Below are 20,204 nucleotides of genomic sequence, written 5' to 3'. Positions count from 1 at the left end.
GAGGGCATGAGGGCAGAAGGGGTACTAAAAGACACTTTCTGGGGCATTCCCATACGGTGCCCCTGGCCCAGGGCAACTGCCTGGGTCACCCTTCCAGTTCTCAGCAACGCTCTGTGCCACAGAGGAAATCACTGCCATTAGAGGAACAGATCCATGGGACCCAACTCATTGGGCTATGCTTGTCCAAAATAATGAGGTCCTCCTGTCATTGTCTGCCATGTTGTCTACCAGGATGTAGGTAAGGGAGGGGTTCACGGGTTCAACCCCCCATTACATGTCTGGCTTGCTTGAGTGCCCCCCGCCGGGCAGGGCTTTGCCCGCGCCAGCCCCCACCTGGAGATGGGGCTCCACCCCTCCTCTGGCTGAGCCGGCAGCCGGTAGTCCCTTCTGCCCTCCGCTCTGGGGAGGTCACAAGAGACTGCTGTCCCGGCCTTAGAGAGCTGCTTTTATAAGCACTGAGGCCAGAGGGCAGGGCTCAAGGGGTAGGGCCACACCCCCACCTGCCCGTGGGGGCGTGACAATGCCTCCCCAAGCCCCACCCCCTGGTCTCAGTACTTATAAAAGCAGCTCTCCGAGGCTGGGACGGTAGTCTCTTCTGGCTTCCCCAGAGGGGAGCGCATGACTTCCTGCTGCCTCGTCATCTTCGAGCGCCCTCAACCCCACCCATGTTGTTATCATCGACATGGGCACGATGTGGGCAGGGTCCTGGGCATCTGGATTCACCCGCCCCCCGCTCTCCACTGGCTGGGCTCCCAGCCGGCAGTCTCTTCTGCGCTCCCCTCTGGGGAAGCCAGAAGAGACTGCCATCCCAGCCTCGGAGAGCTGCTTTTATAAGAACTGAGGCCGGGGGGTGGGGCTTGGGGAGGCATCGGCACACCCCTAGGGGCGGGGTGTGTGTGTGGTCCCACCCCCTGAGCCCTGCCCCCCGGCCTCAGTGCTTATAAAAGCAGCTCTCCAAGGCGCCCGGCTCTGCACCCCTGCCTTCTTCATGGTCATTGTGGGGGGGCGATTTTGCACCCCCCTCCACATGACCAGAATAGTGGCGTGGGTTCCACCCCCTGCCCCCCCACCAGCTGGGTGCAGGGCTTGGGGAGGTGTGACCCACCTCCAGGGCCAGGTGGGGGCATGGCCACATCCCCTGAGCCTCGCCCCTGAACCCACCCCACAAAAAATCTATACCTATGTCACTTGCCTCTGACAGATAATCTAAGACAGTGGTGTATATACAACTATGGCATGTCTCCTTTCCACACTTCATATGTTTATTACAGGAAATGTTAGCTTGGGCTAATGTATGTTGTGTAACATTACTCAACTTCCTCCAATTCTGTCTCTCGGTGTCTTTCACATCTACTTTCACTCCTTATACAAGTACTGACATTCAGAATGAGGGGACAGGAAGGCAGGAAGTATGTTCCTCGCTCTGAATTGGTTTTATTGGGCCTTAGTGATGTCATCATATAATCAGTTCTGATTGGCTACACCGTATCGTGAGACAGTCCTTGACTGTCTTAGAGGAAGGCAATTCAGTTCCAGAAGTCTTGCCCTTACTTGTAATCCACTTCGATTGCCTTCAGCTAAATCATGCAGCTAAATCTGGAAACATGATGGCATCACTGTTTCACGGGAGGAAGAGACTAATTGGTGCACCAGCTGCGGCGGTTCCTGAGCAGAAAAGATCTGTCCCATGTGGTGCAGACCCCAGTGACATCTAGATTAGATTACTGTAATGCACTTTGTGTGGAGCTGCCCTTGAAGATTACCTGGAAGCTGTAGTTGGTACAGAATATTCCAGCTGGAATGTTGACTGGAGTGGGTCAGAGAGCACATAATCCCCATCTTGTTCCACACTGTATCTCTCTATTGTCGACCTCCAGCAGTGGGTGAATAATTTTTCACTTTGTTGGGCCCCCTCCCTCTTTGTACACTCATGCATTTATATGCATACTTAATTGTTTATATGTAGTGTTTATGTACTTGCAGTTTTTAGGCTTAATGTCTTAAGGTTTTAACATTTTAATGTCTTAAGGTTTTAACATTTGAAATGTTCTAATGTTTGCTGCCTTGGGAACTGTGAGTTGAAAGGAGAGGAGAGTAAATTGAACTAAATCTGCTCAATAAATAGGCAACAACAAAATCTAGGACTGAGGAAAACAGTTTGGACTCCCAAGAACGACACGATTCCCTCCTCGTCTGCCTGAATCAAGCTGTGCTATTATCAGCACAACTCTGCCGTCAGAAGAGACATCCCAAATGAAGTACTTGCTTTATACATGCTTTGAAAAAGTTTAGATTACAGAATTTGGATTTCCCTAAACACATCCTGCCTTGATTTTGAGATTCATAGTATCTGCCCCTCCAAGCAAGACATAACTCACGCTTGTGACACTCCGATATGTCGCAGGGGGTTGAAAAGGTTCGGTAGCCCCTCCTAACATAACACCACGGCTTGGACCGGCCATCTGGATTTCTGTAAAAAGATAATGCAACAGTTTGAAGTGATCCTTGGTAATATTAGAACACACCAGCAGAGGGCAGTCCAGTCCCTTCCATCAACCATAGAAAATAGTTGCATATGCTTAGGATTAGAATCAGGGGCTCAGGGAACCTGCGGAATCCACCCTCTCAAAGATGTGTCAGGATGGCCAATTGGCTTTACGTAGGGCTGATGGGAATTGTAGTTCCTGAACATCTGGAGAGCCGCAGGTTCCCTACCCCTGGCTTAGGATATCCCTTTTAGTAAGAGGTCTTGTTAAAGACTGACAAGTGCCTTGCAGAAAAGCAAGAGAAGGAAGAGAGGACTCTGGTACTTTTAACAGCTTCCTAAAAGAGAAATGTCAGCAGGTGACAGTGCCTCAGCCCATATCTCTTGCACAGTTTTTAAAAGGATAGGTACCCTGTCCCTAGGCTGGTCAGGCACCGCTGTAGCTCCAATGGGAGCATGGCACTACATCCCTTCCAACTGCACTCAGGATTAGAATCATTGCACTCTAGGAATTCTCCGTTCTCTATGGTTAAAAACCCCATATTGCCCTGGTAGGCCCCTCCGCTCCTCGAAGAGGACCTACTCATGATCCCTGGCCCCAAAATGATCAGGCTGGCCTCGACGAGGGGCAGGGCCTTTTCAGCCCTGGCCCCTACCTGGTGGAACAGGCTCCCTAGGGAGATCAGGGCCCTGCGGGGCTTGCAGGGTTTCTGCAGGGCCTGCAAGACGGACCTGTTCCGCCAGGCGTTTGGCCAGCCTGGTTAAAAATACATCTACCGTGTCATCTGGCCTCCCGTGGGCACAAGGGGGGGGAGGGGGGTAGCCGGACGCCATCCACATTTTTAATGGGTTCTGTTTTTATGTAATTGGTATTTAAATTATGTTTTAATGTATGTTTTAACCTGTTGTGAACCGCCCTGAGCCCTCAGGGGGAGGGCGGCACATAAAACTAATAATAAAAGAAAAAAAATAAATGTCTGGAGAATCTGATGTGACTGTTGGGTACAAGTTGAAGCAACATCATGGTACTGTGTGATGTTGCTCCGCATCCCTGGAGGGGTCTGGAGCTAGGGAACACAAATGTGCCCACACCCCTAAAAAATGGCAACCCTACTTGTCCCCATCGAAATCTTAAAAGTAACTTCTGTGAGAACTGAAAAGTTCTCAGTAAGCTCTGTGAGAACGGTGGTCCCCAGTCCCAAGGATCTGCGGTTGGGCTTTAATCGGAACCAGGGGTTTCTCTGCCCCGGCTCCAGCTTGGGGGAACTCTCTGTCAGTTGACACCAGGGTCCTGTGGGACATTAAAAAGTTCTGCAGGTGTAACCCCCATGCTCAGAATGGGTTGACCCAGAAAGGGGTGGAGACTCAAAGCAGCAGGAGGCTGCAGAGCTCATGTAGTTTGGAGGAGACGAGGCTACCAGACTCGGACCTTGGTTGTATAAGCCCTGAACACCTTGTTAAGGTAACTGCAATGTTGTTGGGAACTACTGGGAAGGTAGTTGTTTGTTTTTTGCTATGTTGTAAATGTTGGAGTTTATTGTTTCAGGGTTTTTTTTAATGTTTGTAATGGGTGAGAGTTCTCCTGGAAACCTTCACCATGTTGAATCCTGTTCACCAAGCCCTTGGAGTCTTCAGGAGCCAACCCACTTGCACAGAAGAATTGGACTTGGCAATATCAGAAGACTGTAAATATAAGGACTTGAAATGAAACCTGAACAGGACCTTGAAGTGTGATGTTAAATGTTGATGTTTGATGCTGTATGTTAAGAAAGTAAACCATTTTGTTTTTAAATTTTGTTGCTGCAAACTCATTCCAAGTTCTGCCCCACAGAACCCACAGAAAGAGGTTACGCAGGGTCTGTAAGACAGAGATGCTCCACTAGATCCATGGTTGAGGCCCTGGGCTTATTTTGATTCTATCTGCTGCCTTCCAACAACTAACCACCAACACATTATTGTCTTCTGGCGTTGCCCACTCTGTTAATTTTCTCCATGCCCTGACAATTGGGGTCTGGGTTAAAATGTGCTGGACGGATTTTTATAGGTTTAGACTGCTATTTTGCCCCCTGAATTTTGGTTAGACCTTGAGGAGTAGATTTTATAAATGATTTTTATAGAACGTTTTCAAGGATGTACGTATGGCGCACTGAGCCCAGCCTTGGTCGGGAAGGGCAGGATATAAATTTAATAAATAATAATAAAAGAACTGGCAATTGTGATAGTAACCAAAATTAAACAACAACAACAACAACAACAACAACAAGTCTCTTGAAGTTCTAAGAGTCATAAATGAAACAGCCTTTGAAGAACCTGTTAGTCATCCCCAGGACTGCATGTCTTGGGTACGGTTCTTGGAGAAGGGGTGAGTGTTGAAACCAGGGGCGTACCACTCTAGAGACACCCATGTCCCTGGACACATGCCTTTAGGTCGTGGGGGGGGGGGTCCGGGTGCCTGCCCACATGACCAAAGGGCATGTGCCCCAGCTACACGCCAGCAAGCCCCCCCGCAGGCTGGCTTTTGAAAGGCCGGGGCGTGGCTTGGGAGTGTGGCCTTGCCCCCGGCCTCCGTGCTTTCAAAAGCCGACTTTCAAAAGCTCCAGCTTTCAAAAGCTGGCCTGCATGGAGGCCAGGGGGGCAGGGTTCAGGAGGTGGCCCCGCCCTCAAGCACCACCCTCCATGCTTTCAGGGGTGTGGCCCCAAGTCCCGCCCTAAAGCATGGGGGGTGCAGGGGGGTGCCCAGAGGAGTAATTGTCTCCTGGTGCCATTTCCCCCCGAATTCACCTCTGTTAGAAACGGATACTGGCTAATGTTCCCAGAGTGGAGCAAGAGAAACACCAGCACAAAACACAACCAGCCGTCCATTTTGCTTTCATACCTGCAATAGTTGTGCTTGCCTAAGCCAAGCGCCACGGCATCTTCTCTGGCTTCATTGTAAGGCCATCTCTTCAGCAGGGGAGAATCCCACATGAGGCATCGCTCATTCTCCTCGTTCACCGACTTGGTCCCTCGGTAGTCCTCCCCGTCGCCCAGATAACACTGACTTTCAGCATCTGGACACGAAGGCAAAGGTGACCGTCAGTCCCCGTTGATAACAGAATTTGGCTGCCTCCACAAGGATATTTTGCTTCATGTCATCCCCCCCCCCCCCTCCAATCACAGGCCTTGGGGGGAGGCTTCCATGTGATATTGTTGATGAGAGTTTTAGAAGAAGAAGAAGAAGAAGGAGGAGGAGGAGGAGGAGGAGGAGTTTGGATTTATATCCCCCTTTCTCTCCTGCAGGAGACTCAAAGGGGCTGACAATCTCCTTGCCCTTCCCCCCTCACAACAAACACCCTGTGAGGTGGGTGGCGCTGAGAGAGCTCCGAAGAACTGTGACTAGCCCAAGGTCACCCAGCTGGCGTGTGTGGGAGTGCACAGGCTAATCTGAATTCCCCAGATAAGCCTCCACAGCTCAGGCGGCAGAGCTGGGAATCAAACCCGGTTCCTCCAGATTAGATACATGAGCTCTTAACCCCCTACGCCACTGCTGCTCTCTTGGATTTTGGATTTTAGCAGGCTTGTTATTGTAACCCTCCCTGAAACTTGTTGGAAGGGAAGGACTTTTACGCTGTTTCCTGCCTCAATCTCAGAGGGGGTTTTACTAGAAAGCCAGATGTTTACGAGCAGGCCCTATCCCTTTGATGTTAGACTGATACTTTCAAGGACTTCCTTCCTTCCAGCTCACTCTCTTTCTTGCTTTCTAACCTTCTCCAGCACCACGTGCATAAAGAGGACGGATGCTGAGTGCATCCATCCTCTTCCAGCTAGATTAGATTAGTGAACCTAACTATCTACCTTTCTATCCAGAATGGAGTTTACTAATAAGGACTCCTTTTATTAGATTAGAAACTACAAACGCCTCCGACTTTTTCTTTGTGCCAACACACTCACACGCATGTTTGGGAAATGCTTCGGCTGCGCTGCCGCCTCCAGTGCAGCCTCTGGCGTAGGAGGTTAAGAGCTCGTGTGTCTAATCTGGAGGAACCGGGTTTGATTCCCCGCTCTGCCGCCTGAGATGTGAAGGCTTTTCTGGGGAATTCAGATTAGCCCCTGCACTCCCACACACACCAGCTGGGTGACCTTGGGCTAGTCACAGCTTCTCAGAGCTCTCTCAGCCCCACCTACCTCACAGGGTGTTTGTTGTGAGGGGGGAAGGGCAAGGAGATTGTAAGCCCCTTTGAGTCTCCTGCAGGAGAGAAAGGGGGGATATAAATCCAAACTCTTCTTCTTCTTCTTCTTCTATGCAAAGGTGTGATCTCTCCAAGGAGATTATCCAACAAAACTATTGTAAAGGGCAGGAAACAAATCAAAATATTAATCTTACCCTATCTAATTGGGTAACACGCTAATTGTCACGACGACAAACCCTTAACCAAGAGAGAGCGGGAGTCTCTCCTGGGTGCCCACTGGTGGAGAGTTCAGCGTTGTGGCACCGTCCCCCTGCCTGAGACTGGTGCTGAGCCACTCTCTCTCACTCACCCTGCCAACAACCAGGCCTTTTCCTCGGCCACCCTTCCCTGACTCCAAAGCCGCCCTACTGCCACAGCCACGGCAGCCTGTGCTCTCCCAATGGGCCAAGCAAAAGCTGCTCCTTTTTTCTGCACACCCTGACACTGAAGCCGGGGGCCCCAGCACCACAGCAATGGCGGCCCACACTCTCCCACTGCACCTGGCAAAAGATGCCCCTATCCTCCAAAAAGACCAACATAGTTGTACACTTGGCAGAAGCTTTCTTGCACATCTGGAGATGTGTATCTGGAGCACACAAAAGCTCATACTAAAAATAAAACTTTGTTGGCCTCAAAAGTGCCACTAGACTCAACACTTTTTTCCCTGCCGCTTCAGACCAACACCTGAGTCTACCTCTGAACGGCTTCAACTGATAATGATGGTAATCCTGAACAGCGGGGTGCCGTGTAAACAGCCAACAAGTACGGTACCTATTTCACAGTGATCTCCAGTGTATTTCTGGGGACACAAGCAGCGTTTGACTCGAGAAAAGAGGTGATAGGAGACGCATCTTCCTCCATGCAAACAGTTGCAGTCTGGAAACAAAAGCCACAGAAAGACCGTTATATTGCAGAAGTACGTGTAGTCCCAGGTTCTGCCTGTAGGGGCTGCAACAGGGAGGGAAACAGAAAAGGTTTGGAGTAGGATGGGGGGGAGGGGTGAAAGTTGACCCAGGGCATCTCTCCCCACAACTGATTTTCTTCTAGAGCACATAAGATGTTCTGCCAGACTCAGGGTTGTTGTTGTTGTTGTTGTTGTCGTCATCATCATCGTCATCATCGTCATCATCGTCATCATCATTTATTCGATTTGGTAAACCACCCTACCCCCAAAGGGCTCAGGGTTGAGAACAGCAATGGTTTTCCATCGCCTCCCCCCCTTTCCCTCCCCTGATACAACTGACAACATTGATTGGGGAGGATCTTGGATCTGACTGATACCCTTGTTTTGAAGGCACCAGTTTTATTTTTGTGCATATGATGGAATTTTATGTCAGTTTTTAGGAAGAAGAAGGAAGAGTTTGGATTTATATCCCTCCTTTCTCTCCTGTAGGAGACTCAAAGGGGCTGACAATCTCCTTGCCCTTCCCCCCTCACAACAAACACCCTGTGAGGTGGGTGGCGCTGAGAGAGCTCCGAGAAGCTGTGACTAGCCCAAGGTCACCCAGCTGGCGTGTGTGGGAGTGCACAGGCTCATCTGAATTCCCCAGAGAAGCCTCCACAGCTCAGGCGGTAGAGCTGGGAATCAAACCCAGTTCCTCCAGATTAGACACACGAGCTCTTAACCTCCTACGCCACTGCTGCTCCTTTACGTGTGTGATGTTTTATGGTGATGTCTAGGATACGCAATTTCTCAGTCGTCAGCCACCCTGACGCCATTTGGGGAAGGGTGGGATAGAAGACAAATAACAATAGTTATGTCTGGAATCCTGGGGGCAAGTGCATTGGTGGGCACTGCCTTGGGCATTGGGTTGCCAACATCCAGGTGGGGCCTGGAGATCTCATAGAATCACAGGAGTCGGAAGGGGCCATAGAGGCCATCTAGTCCAATCCCCAACTCAATCCAGAATCAGCCTGCAGCATCCCAGACAAGTGTTTGTCCGGCCGCTGCTCCAAAACTGCCAGTGAGGGGGAGCTCAACACATCACCCCAGGGACTGTGGTCTGCAAACTGTGGCTCTCCAATTGGCCATGCTGGCAGGGGCTGATGGGAATTGTAGTTCATGAACATCTGGAGAGCCACAGGTTGCAGGCCCTTGCCCGAGGGACCCAATGCCACTGCTGATCTACTCTGACTGTAAAAAATTTGCAGTCAGAACCTTTCTCCCAGAATTACAACTGACAGAGATCAGTTCCACGAGAGAAAATGACTTCTTTGAAGCGTGGCCTCCATGGCAGTAGGGTCGCTCCCTTCCCCAGGCTCCGCTTCCAAATTTTAGGCATTTCCGAGGCAGGAGCTAGGGTAGTGATGGCGAACCTTTTCAAGACCGAGTGCCCAAATTGCAACCCAAAACCCATTTATTTAACACAAAGTGCCAATACGGCAATTTAACCTGAATACTGAGGTTTTAGTATAGAAAAACTGGTTGGCTCCAAGGCGTGCGTTACTTGGGAGTAAGCTTGGTGGTAGTCGGTGGCTTTGCTTTGAAGCAACCGTGCAACTCTTTGAACGGGTGAATCATGACCCTAGGAGGGTTTACTCAGAAGCAAGGACCATTGCCAGCAACCGAGCTTACTCCCAGGTCAAGCTTTAGTTCTTCGCATGAAAATCAGTGGGGTTTAACAGCGCTTAACAGGGTTACCTACACTGCTTCCCCAAAATTAGGTCTTAGGTTTAATGCTAATAATCGAGCTCGGAGGCCCAGGCCAGCCTAGATGTGAGGGAGGGGGGGCGACTCTGTGCGTGCCCACAGAGAGGGCTCTGAGTGCCACCTCTGGCACCCGTCCCATAGGTTCGCCACTACTGAGCTAGGGGCAACCTTAGACAACAGTTGAAGCAAAAGTAAGAGCTGCGGAAAAGATTAAGCATCCCTCTCCTCTCATTTTTCTTTGCTCCAAAGTTCCCTACGTTGTTTTTCCTTGAAATAAGGGTCTGTCATAGTTGCAGACGTGTTGCACCAAGGGGGTGGGTGGTGCGCGATGCACCGGGCATGCGCCGGTGCGGGGGCATGGCTGGGGCGTGGTGGTTGGGGGCATGGCAGGGCACAGGATGGACGCATGCCCCAGGCGCAGTTCCCCCTTGCTCCGGCCCTGCATAGCTGCTATATGAATTTAATAAGTAGCACTGCCTTTCTTCAGGTGGCAACCCAAAGATGCCAATGTTTCTGTACCTTGGCGCTGGTATTTAGTTTTGCTCACTCCTTTATAAGGCGTCTCCTGAACCCAGGCCTAAAACAGAAGAAGAGATGCAAATTATTCTAAAGAAATTAGACGGATTGTAAATGTGGACACAGCAGACCGAGAACAGTGTTCTGGCTGCATTTGCCTGGCAACAGATAAATCCCTGTTTCCACTCTACAGATTGCAAAATGACCCGTGGGGTTTTGAGGAGGAGTCATCCCAAAAGAGGACAGATGAGTGGATGGTCAACCAGAATCCAGCTCCCAGTCAACTGGGCCATAAAGCGGCAGAAAAGGATTCTGCGAGGTGCTAGAGGAGTCTTCAGACTGCAAACACTGATAGGAAATAAATGGCAGAATTGATGAGTATTCTGCATTCCAAATCAGAGCTTTCCCCTCTTCTGGATAAAGGGAGGGAATTTAACCAGTGATGTGAAAATGTGATTCCTTAATTAACTGCACCTGTCTCCCTTGACTTTCTGCATAAATTAGGTTGCTTCTGTCTTGTGGTCAAGGACATTTCGAGAGGCATAAGAATAAACCAATTGCAGAGCGTTGTTCTCCCTGGTATTTTGGCATTTTTTCTCCTATATAAAATAATCAAATTGTTACTGGTTGAACGCTATAATTACAACTATTTACTTATTTTTTTTGTAGATTGTAACCATCATTGTACTTTGAAAAACCCTGACGTGCCTTTGTAAGTATTTTTATGTTTTGGAAATCAGTTTCACATGTAAATTGTAGTTCTTTGTAACAAGCCTTTATTTTGTTTCTTTTCAGAACAGCCGTGTAGTTTAACAAGGCCAGTCGGTTAATTATCTAGGATCTGGCTAGCTGTTATATTTATATTTAGATTACATTGTCGTGCCGTTCTAACTTGTGTTTATATATATATTACTCCAATGGGAGAATGTAAACAATTTTTCCAAAACATTTTGTTACTGTTTGTAAAATTATAAAATTATTTTGGTTACTTACAAGTAAATTGCTACTCCAGTGGGAGAGCTAATTTTTTGAAGTCATTATTGTAGCCTGTTGGTACAAGTTTTCTTCATTTTCACTTTGGTGTGTACCTTCCCCTTTTGCTTAGCATGGATTTAACCAGTGATGGCAAACCTTTTGGGATCAGCGTGTCAAAAATTCGGAAAATGCCTAACTGAACACTTTTGGCATGTCACTCCCCCGTCCCCCCTATTCTTTACATATTTTTAAAAAGTAGATGTGTGGTATTATGTGTTATATAAATAAATGTCAAATAATTACAAAAATGAAATACAGGTAAAACAAACTCAGTTGTTGTTGAGTGTTGGTGAACGTTGGCGTGGCACCCAAACATCATGGCCTATGACCTTTGACACATGTGTCAGAGGTCCGCCATCACTGCATCAGACTAATTGTGAACTGCCTCCAAGAATGAAGATTCCCAGCACTGTTTCACTGGTGGCTATAAATGATGGAGTTTGGGGTCATGTGATAGAAAATCTGAATGACACCCTAGCTTGCTTCTGCAAATCTCTATGGCCTCTACCACAGAGACTAGAGGTGATTGCTAGAGTGTCACTATTTGGAGGCCATTTTTTACTCTTGCACCTCAGTTTCTCAGGGATGAAAAACTAGGCCTGAGGGCTGCTAATTCCCACCCTGGATGGAGGAAATGGAAGGTCTACCAAGAGCGTGGCAGATTGCTCTGAAGCATAGCTGAGCTTATCTGCAGAAGTTAGTTATGGCAGTTATCTTTACGCACATCTGGGCTCTGAGGAACTTTGTGGTGGTACTGGCAGAGAAGCAGCCCTGGGAAGTGGTTGGCTGAGCTGTCCTAATGTTGGGACAAATGGACCAATCTCTAAGGTGCAGAAAGAATTGAAGGAAGAGCAGAAGAAGCAGGCGTCCCCAGGAAACGAGTGGGCCCGAGAATGAAAAAGCAGCATGCTGTGTGCGGGAAGTGGGGAGAATTAGGAAAGGGGGTTGAATTTAGAAGAAATCGTGGTCCACAGGGCTGAGAGCAGTGAAGCAAATCTGACCAGGGAGAGCGGAGAAAGGGAGGCTGAAGCCCACAGAAGGCTTTGAAATAACCTCCTACGTTTCTGGGTGCAAATTTATATTCACATTCATTGCAGGTCTCAAACCGCAGACTCAGGGCAGAACAAAACGAGCAGATATTTTCAAGAAAGCAAGCAAGAAAGAAGTTGCAAAAATAGACTTCGGTCCCAGGCAAAAGAGGAAGTGCGGAACTTATGGTCAAAAATGGAAATAAGTACAAACATGGAAGTAACTCTGGGAGTCTCTGTTGGTTGTGTCACTTACGGAGGCAAAGTCTGTGAGGACAACACTCAGCAATACAGAGGTGACGAAGACCAGCTTCATGATGTTGGGAAAGAGGTTCCTATTTTCACAGTTCTGGCCGCTGCTTTCTCCACTTCCTCTTCTGATGATCTCTGAAAGCAAAAGAGTGAAGTCACTTGGGGCAATTTGCTGGTTTTTCTCAGTCTTTTGAACGTCCTCACTATAGAGGAGGTGAAAGCTTTCTCCGTCGTGAACTTCAACAGGAACCAGACATGGGACTTCAATCTTGTCATCACAGAAGACCCACCAATAGGCATTTACCTGTAGACTCTACACGGGTCAAGCCTCGATCTATGATTCCTCCCCCCCCCACCCATCTTGGGGCTCACCTGGCCTGTGGAAAGATCCCAGCCCCCCACAAGAGAATACCCATTATGGGGTGGGCTTTTCACAGAGCTGAACGTTAGGGGCATTATTGTCTGCAGTGACCACATTTACTGCACTGTCACCTCTGGTAAAAACATTTCTGTTCAATTAATACAACCTGAAAAAAACTAGTCAGAGATGATAGCTTGGTCAAATAAAGACCATATTATATCGTTTAAAACTAATATCTGTTGACAGCAATAATTGAAAAAAAAAGACTATGCATTTGGGGAAGGTTGTGGCAAATCACCCTGTAAACCTAGTCTCCCTAGTATATGTTGCGATACGACATCCTTCCCTGGGTCAGTGATGACCGACTGCTTGAGCTTTTAAGTAGGCAGTTAAGGGAGGGATTTTTTCCTGCCCATAAGAAATAATCTTTCTGCGTGTAAGATCTCTTCCTGGATTTTGCTATTTTGTAAACAGGAATAGTGTACTTTTTGGTCTACTATATCCTGGGACTGAATCCTAAATCCCTTCCCTCCATTCTACCAATGGTAGAGTCTTTCACCAGGATAAATTGCTTTCATTTGCAGCTGAGGTCAGCAACAGAGCAGAGCGTGGGATGGAATGCAAAGAGCTGAAATATGGCTGAACTCAGCGAACCCTCTCGAGCACAGGATCAGAAATTTCTGTGAACTGTTCTTCCACCAAGGTGTGCTTTTTGGAGTATGAGGCTGCCACAAAATGCCCAACAAATAAGATCCTAAAGCAGTGATGGCGAACCTTTTCAAGACAGAGTGCCCAAATTGCAATCCAAAACCCACTTATTTATTGCAAAGTGCCGACACAGCAATTTAACTTGAATACTGAGGTTTTAGTTTAGGAAAAACGGTTGGCTCCAAGGTGTGCGTTACTAGGGAGTAAGCTTGGTGAAGCAACTGTGCAATGCTTCGAATGGGTGAATCACGACCCTAGGAGGGTTTACTCAGAAGCAAGCCCCATTGCCAGCAACCGAGCTTACTCCCAGGTAAAGGATCGTGCCTAGACCAGCCTAGATGTGTGTGTAAGGGGGGGGGTGATTTTCCACCCCCCAATGACAAACTCTGTGCACGTGTGCCCACAGAAATGGCTCTGAGTGCCACCTCTGGCACCGTGCCATAGGTTCGCCACCACTGTCCTAAAGAGACCCGTAAGAGCACGTTATAGTGACTTTCAAAATCAGCCAACCATTTAATGTGTTGTCAAAAATTAACCGCTTGGGACTTAAGTTTCAAAGCATCCACATGAAGTCATCCTTTGACGCCTGGGGTTCTTCAATCTCTGTGTGAAGCAACACAGAACAATGTTTCGGGAAGGTGTTGGGAGATAAAAAGGCAATTCTGGCACCTGTTGCCAAATCAGACAACTGACAGCTATAGTCTTGAGTCAGGCCGGACTCAGTAGGAAGAGTCATAGATAACTCATGAGACAAATTTCAGTTTCAGCACACCTGTAGCTTGGGTCTTTTTTTGTTCGTTTGTTTTTGGCAAGCTCAGTTAAAGAGGGAAATGAGAATGCAGAACAGGGGTTGTACACCTCTTTGAGCTTCTGGGCACATCTGGAATTTTGACACGGCACGGCGGGAGCAGCAGCAAAATAGCTGCCACAAAATGGCTGTTGCAGGAGGCGGTGTCAGTCACAAAATAGCAGCCACAGCTTAACTTCAGTTGCACAGGGCAGATCTTTGGGGCGTGGTGGCAGCAACATTTTTTTAAAAATCCGTACAGCTAATCAAATCTCCAATAGTCAATCAGAAGTCTTGCTGGGCAAAAGTCCTACCTAGCCCTGCCCATTTTCTAAAAAAAAACTTGGCGTGCACCAGGAAAGGACTCTGGGAGTATAGAAATAAATATGACCAAGCCTCCAATCTCTGCAGCCTTTTGACATTCCTTTTTTAAAAAATTATTTCTATTCCAAAAATATAAATGAATAAAGTTATGATTAAAGGGATATGATTGAAGTCTATAAAATTACGCATGGGGTAGAAAATGTTGACAGAGATAAATTTTTCTCTCTTTCTCACAATACTAGAACCAGGGGGCATCCATTGAAAATGCTGGGGGGAAGAATTAGGACTAATAAAAGGAAACACTTCTTCACGCAACGTGTGATTGGTGTTTGGAATATGCTGCCACAGGAGGTGGTGATGGCCACTCACCTGGATAGCTTTAAAAGGGGCTTGGACAGATTTATGGAGGAGAAGTCGATTTATGGCTACCAATCCTGATCCTCTTTGATCTCAGATTGCAAATGCCTTCGCAGACCAGGTGCTCAAGAGCAGCAGCAGCAGAAGGCCATTCATTGCTTTCACATCCTGCATGTGAGCTCCCAAAAGCACCTGGTGGGCCACTGCGAGTAGCAGAGAGCTGGACTAGATGGACTCTGGTCTGATCCAGCTGGCTTGTTCTTATGTTCTTGAAGTTAGTCCTGAAAATCGACAAATAACATTCCTACACCTGCCATGACAAAATGCTAAATTGCTAGGAAAAAATTTCCAGACAAGTAGTCATGTCTCCATTTGTTGACATTTACATCTCAGGAAAATATGTCTGTCTAACCTCTTTTGAAAAGCCTTTTGAATTCATCCAAACCGTCTCATCTGTGAGGGCTTCAGTTCTTCTGCCAATAATGGGCAAATACTGATATTGCAACCAGAACTGAACAACATGCCAAGTCTTTGAGTCGCCCAGAAGTTTTTTGGTTATTCCCGTCGCTCCAATTTTGACCTCATCACATTGGATGAGCACCACCATGCTGTGTTCTTGGACTAAGCTGGGTGCTCAGATGCCTCCAGCCGTGGTCTTGCTCCCTAGACGAGTCATGCAAGGCAACAGTCCTGTGTGGCAAATCACACTGACACTGGGACAAAGGCATCGCTAGATAAAGCTGTCAAAGAGCACAGCCACACTAAGAGAGTTAAATCATTGCAGATTCAAGGATTTATATAATCTATCATGCTGATGAGATCCTACGTTGAGTTTGTTTCAGGACATAAGAACTAGCCTGCTGGATCAGACCAGAGTCCATCTAGTCCAGCACTCTGCTACTCGCAGTGGCCCACCAGGTGCCTTTGGGAGCTCACCTGCAGGAGGTGAAAGCAATGGCCTTTTGCTGCTGCTGCTCCCGAGCACCTGGTCTGCTAAGGCATTTGCAGTCTGAGATCAAGGAGGATCAAGATTGGTAGCCATAGATCGACTTCTCCTCCATAAATCTGTCCAAGTCTTTTTTAAAGCTATCCAGGTTAGTGGCCATCACCACCTCCTGTGGCAGCATATTCCAAACACCAATCACACGTTGCGTGAAGAAGTGTTTCCTTTTATTAGTCCTAATTCTTCCCCCCAGCATTTTCAATTAATGCCCCCTGGTTCTAGTATTGTGAGAAATTGGAGTATTGGAGAGGAGACGTCTGAGGGGGGATATGATTGAAGTCTATAAAATTATGCATGGGGTAGAAAATGTTGACAGAGAGAAATTTTTCTCTCTGTCAACATTTTCTACCCCATGCATAATTTTATAGACTTCAATCATATCCCCCCTCAGACGTCTCCTCTCCAAACTAAAGAGTCCAAAATGCTGCAGCCTCTCCTCATAGGGAAGGTGCTCCAATCCTTCAATCATCCTCGTTGCCCTTCTCTGCACTTTTTCTATCTCTTTGATATCCTTTTTGAGATGTGGCGACCAGAACTGAACACAGTACTCCATGTGCGGTCACACCACTGCTTTATATAAGGGCATGACAATCCTTGCAGTTTTATTATCAACTCCTTTCCTAATTATCCCCAGCATAGAGTTTGCCTTTTTCACAGCTGCCATACACTGAGTTGACATTCCCATGGAACTATCAACTAAGACGCCCACATCCCTTTCCTGGTCTGTGACTGATAGCACTGACCCCTGTAGCGTGTATGTGAAGTTTGGATTTTTTGCCCCTATGTGCATCACTTTGCATTTTGCTACATTGAACTGCATTTGCCATTTCTTAGCCCACTCGCCTAATTTATCAAGGTCCACCTAATTTATCAAGGTTTGCTGGCTATGTCAATCCTGTTTTGTGGATATTGTTTATTAATTTCCACCTCTCAGTCTTTCTGATCCAGATTACTGCTTTGGTGAATCTCATCTGCTTTCTCCTGGCCCATTGCTCACACCTTGAGTCACGCCCGGAGTCTTCCAGAAAAAGGTGGGGCATAAATGTAATGTAATAAACAAACAATCAGACTTGACTTCTCGATCACAGCAGGCCCTGATCCACAGATGTGAAGCGCTGAATGCCCTGCCCTACATCTGACTCATGCCACGCTGGACGGCAGGTGGAAACTTTCCCTTGCAAGCAACTTTCCTGCCACAAAAGAATGGCAGTTTCCCAAGTCCTTTCCAGATAGTTCCATGGGAATGTCAACTGAATATTGGTAATTTATTTATTGCACTCTACTGCTAATTTATGGGTCTGCTTTTTGCTGAACAACAGCTCAGTCAAGGTTTTGGAGTCGGTTGCTGAATTCTTGGAAAGGGTTCTGATTGGCTGAGCCTCTCCTGAATTTTAGGGGGGTTTATTTGTTTGCGTCTGGATTTTGTATGTAATGGATGCCTATTATGACAATGAAGTTATTTATTGTCATTTGCTCCTTTAAAAACATATTCACGTGAGCATTATTGACTTCACTGAAAGAAACGGAAAGACATTCAATGAATATTTCTGAGGCTGAGTTAAACAGCGTCCAGCTAGCAACCCTGCAGGAGCCGGGTAGACATTTGGCCAAGGTCTTTGCTGCAGATCGAGAGCTGGGATTTAGCCGTGTCAGTCGTCTGCTGCATCAACTGTTCCCAGTCTTCTGACTCCTAAGAAACTACCTGATTTATTGTATATGAAGCTTGGCTTGGAGCTCACTTTTGGGGAGGACGCATTAAATGGATTCTTATAATTAGCAGAACATATACAAACTGGGAGGGGGGGGGGGAGTGAGAACATACACTGTGGGTTCCAAAGCTATAAAATGCAGGAAGTCTAGCTTGTGACCCTCAAGACAGGACTCCTGCCTTTTCCTGCGTTTGTTCCAAAGCAGACTTTTTAACTCCCAGCGAAGGAACACCAAGGTTGTGATGCAGAGGAAGGCGACTGGCACCCCTGCGAGCCTCTTCCTTGAGAACCCTACTGGGTTGCCGGAAGCCAGCGGCAACTTGACAGCACTTCACACACGAGCAAATGCACAAGAGAGAGAGAGAGAGAGCGCGAGAGAGTGAGAGAGCGAGAGCGAGAGAGAGAGAGAGTAATCCTGGTGACATGATAACCCAGTGGTGGAGAACCTATGGCACTCCAGATGTTCATGGACTACAATTCCCATCAGCCCCTATCAGCATGGCCAATTGGAGAACATCTGGAGTGCCAGAACCTATAGCATCTGGAGTGCCATAGGTTCGCCACCATGGCGATAACCTATGGCACTCCAGATGTTCATGGACTATTGGCCATGCTGGCAGGGGCTGATGGGAATTGTAGTCCATGAACATCTGGAGTGCCATAGGTTGGCCCTCCTGGCAGGGGCTGATGGGAATTGTAGTCCATGAACATCTGGAGTGCCATAGGTTGGCCACCCCTGCTTCCTATGTCTCCATAAAGAAGTGCTGGTGTTATTTGGTCTTGTGTGCAGCTGGCCACATCTGGGGAAGCGGGGGCACCCTGACAGCTGGCAGAAGGCAGCCTGCCGTGGCTTTAAAGCCATCTGTGCCGTGCTGATTTGTTTCCATTCCCCTGAAGGAAGAGGAGACCTGGCATTTGTTCAGGGAGCCCAGAGGTGCCACCCCAGAATGTCTCCTCGTCATCTCCCAGTGGGACCAGCCCGATACCCAATCTCGTCTACAGTGCAGATTGGGTGCGGGTTTGGTGCACTGCTTGGTGCATCCGGAATGAGATCTGCACATGGCAGCTGACCAACCCCTCCCTCCCTGAATGGGCTGCAAGGTTCAAGTTGCATTAAGTTTAAAAGGTGACATCCTAGTGAAAGCTGAAAGGCAGATTATTAATGCAGAGTTGGTGTTCAGCCACTGTGGATAGACTTGGAGAACCCTCTGGTCCCTGAACGAGTCTCCGCTCATCTTTTGAAACTGGAAAGCAAGAACGCAGTGGGGCCATCTGGCTGTGTAGTAGTTTTTGCTCCTAACATTTCGCTGGCATCTTACGGCTGGCATCTTCAGAGGCGGGTCAGGGGAATCTGTGTGCCTCTCAGGTGGCTCCTGGCGCTTCATGCAACCTTGTCTGCCTGGTTTGCTGGAAACTTGTATATGGAGCACAGAAAAGTGATTGTTCTGCCACAGAGAGAGACCCGTCAGAGATGCCGACACGAAACTTCAGGAGCAAAAGCCACCGGACGACCACAACACAGCTTGGACAACCCACAACAGCCACTTGCACACGGTGTTCTGTTACTTGGGTTGGTGTTAACGCCCCCCCCCCCCCCGAATTTACAGAGCTTCATCTCCTAATGCTTCACCTGCATCTCACCTCTCACCGGGACATGTCTGTGAAGATGCCAGCCACAGATGCAGCGGAAATATCGGAAGCCAAAGCGACCAGACCACACAGAAAACATACAGCCAAAAAAGCACGCTCTGCACAAAGCACACAACAGCCAGTTGTCTCCGGGCAGGACAGTGGAACCATGTGCAGACCCAAGCCTACCCCCCCCCCCCCAACCCCCCCCCCCCAAAAAAAACTACACAGCTATTTACAGGAACCCCCGAAAAGGAACCCCCCCCATTATGACGTCATTAAGACCGAACCGGGCTCAAGGCGGACCGTGGGAACGCGGCCATCTGCAAAGGCAAACCGGCGCGGTGCCAAAAAGAAAAAAGAAAAAGGCCCTGCCCCGCCGGGATCCCCGCTTTGCGCCGCCGCCCTATTCCCGCGGGAGAGCCCCTTCCCACCCCCAGCCCCCAGTTGGGACCGAACCCGGCCGCCCTGGCTTCTCACCGGCTCGAGTCTGCCAGACGAGGCGGGCTGTCCCCGGCCGATCCGCTGCTCGAGCGCGGGGGCGCCGCTGGTCCGGGCTGCTGCTGCTGCTGCCGCCTTCGGGGCTGTGCCGCAGAGGCGAGGCGAGGCGAGGCGAGGCTCCTCCATATAAACCCTCCCGCCGCGCTCCCATTGGACGCCTCCAGCTCAGCCCCCGGAACGATGCTTCGCACCAGCGCCCCCGGCTTTGCACACCCGAAGCCCCCCCCCCTCGCCCGCGGGAAGGCTGGGAGGGGCCAATTCCACCCTGCTGGGGAGGGCAGGGCTGCAGCTGTGAGGGCGCGGGGCCGGAGCTGGCCCGGGGCGGGGAGTGGGTGCATACCCCACTTTTTTTTCAACCATAAGGAGTCTCCAAGCATCTTGCAAACTCTTTCCCTTCTTCCCCTCCCCACCGCAGGCACCTTGTGAGGCAGGTGGAACTGAAAGAGGTCTGAGGTCTGAGAGACTGGCCCAAGGTCACCCAGCAGGCTTCACGTGCAAGAGCAGGGAAACAAATCCAGTCCACCACATTAGAGTGGGGCCCTTATGTGGAGGAATGGGGAATTAAACCCAGTCCGCTGCATTTGGCCGCTACACCACGCTGACTCTGACCTGACCTATCTTGCCTGGTCCTGGCTGCCTGAACAGGTTGCT

At 48.8% G+C, this 20,204-nt stretch overlaps 1 protein-coding gene across 1 annotated transcript in view; it reads right to left on the bottom strand.

Annotated features, from left to right (window-relative positions):
* The window catches only part of PLAU (plasminogen activator, urokinase), a 29,811-nt gene extending 10,178 nt beyond the window's left edge, over positions 1–19,633 (bottom strand). The window contains exons 1-6 of the mRNA XM_048504760.1: positions 19,533–19,633; positions 12,179–12,309; positions 9,863–9,920; positions 7,465–7,569; positions 5,361–5,535; positions 2,379–2,470 (exon numbers count right to left, since the gene is read on the bottom strand). Coding sequence (XP_048360717.1) covers positions 2,379–2,470; positions 5,361–5,535; positions 7,465–7,569; positions 9,863–9,920; positions 12,179–12,238 — 490 coding nt within the window. The 5' untranslated portion in view covers positions 12,239–12,309; positions 19,533–19,633. The remainder of the gene's footprint in view (positions 1–2,378; positions 2,471–5,360; positions 5,536–7,464; positions 7,570–9,862; positions 9,921–12,178; positions 12,310–19,532) is intronic.
* Positions 19,634–20,204: the final 571 nt, after the last annotated feature.

Source organism: Sphaerodactylus townsendi, linkage group LG07 (assembly GCF_021028975.2).
Source record: "Sphaerodactylus townsendi isolate TG3544 linkage group LG07, MPM_Stown_v2.3, whole genome shotgun sequence".
In the NCBI taxonomy this organism is placed as follows: domain Eukaryota; kingdom Metazoa; phylum Chordata; class Lepidosauria; order Squamata; family Sphaerodactylidae; genus Sphaerodactylus; species Sphaerodactylus townsendi.
This window is presented reverse-complemented; position numbering and strand designations above follow the sequence as displayed.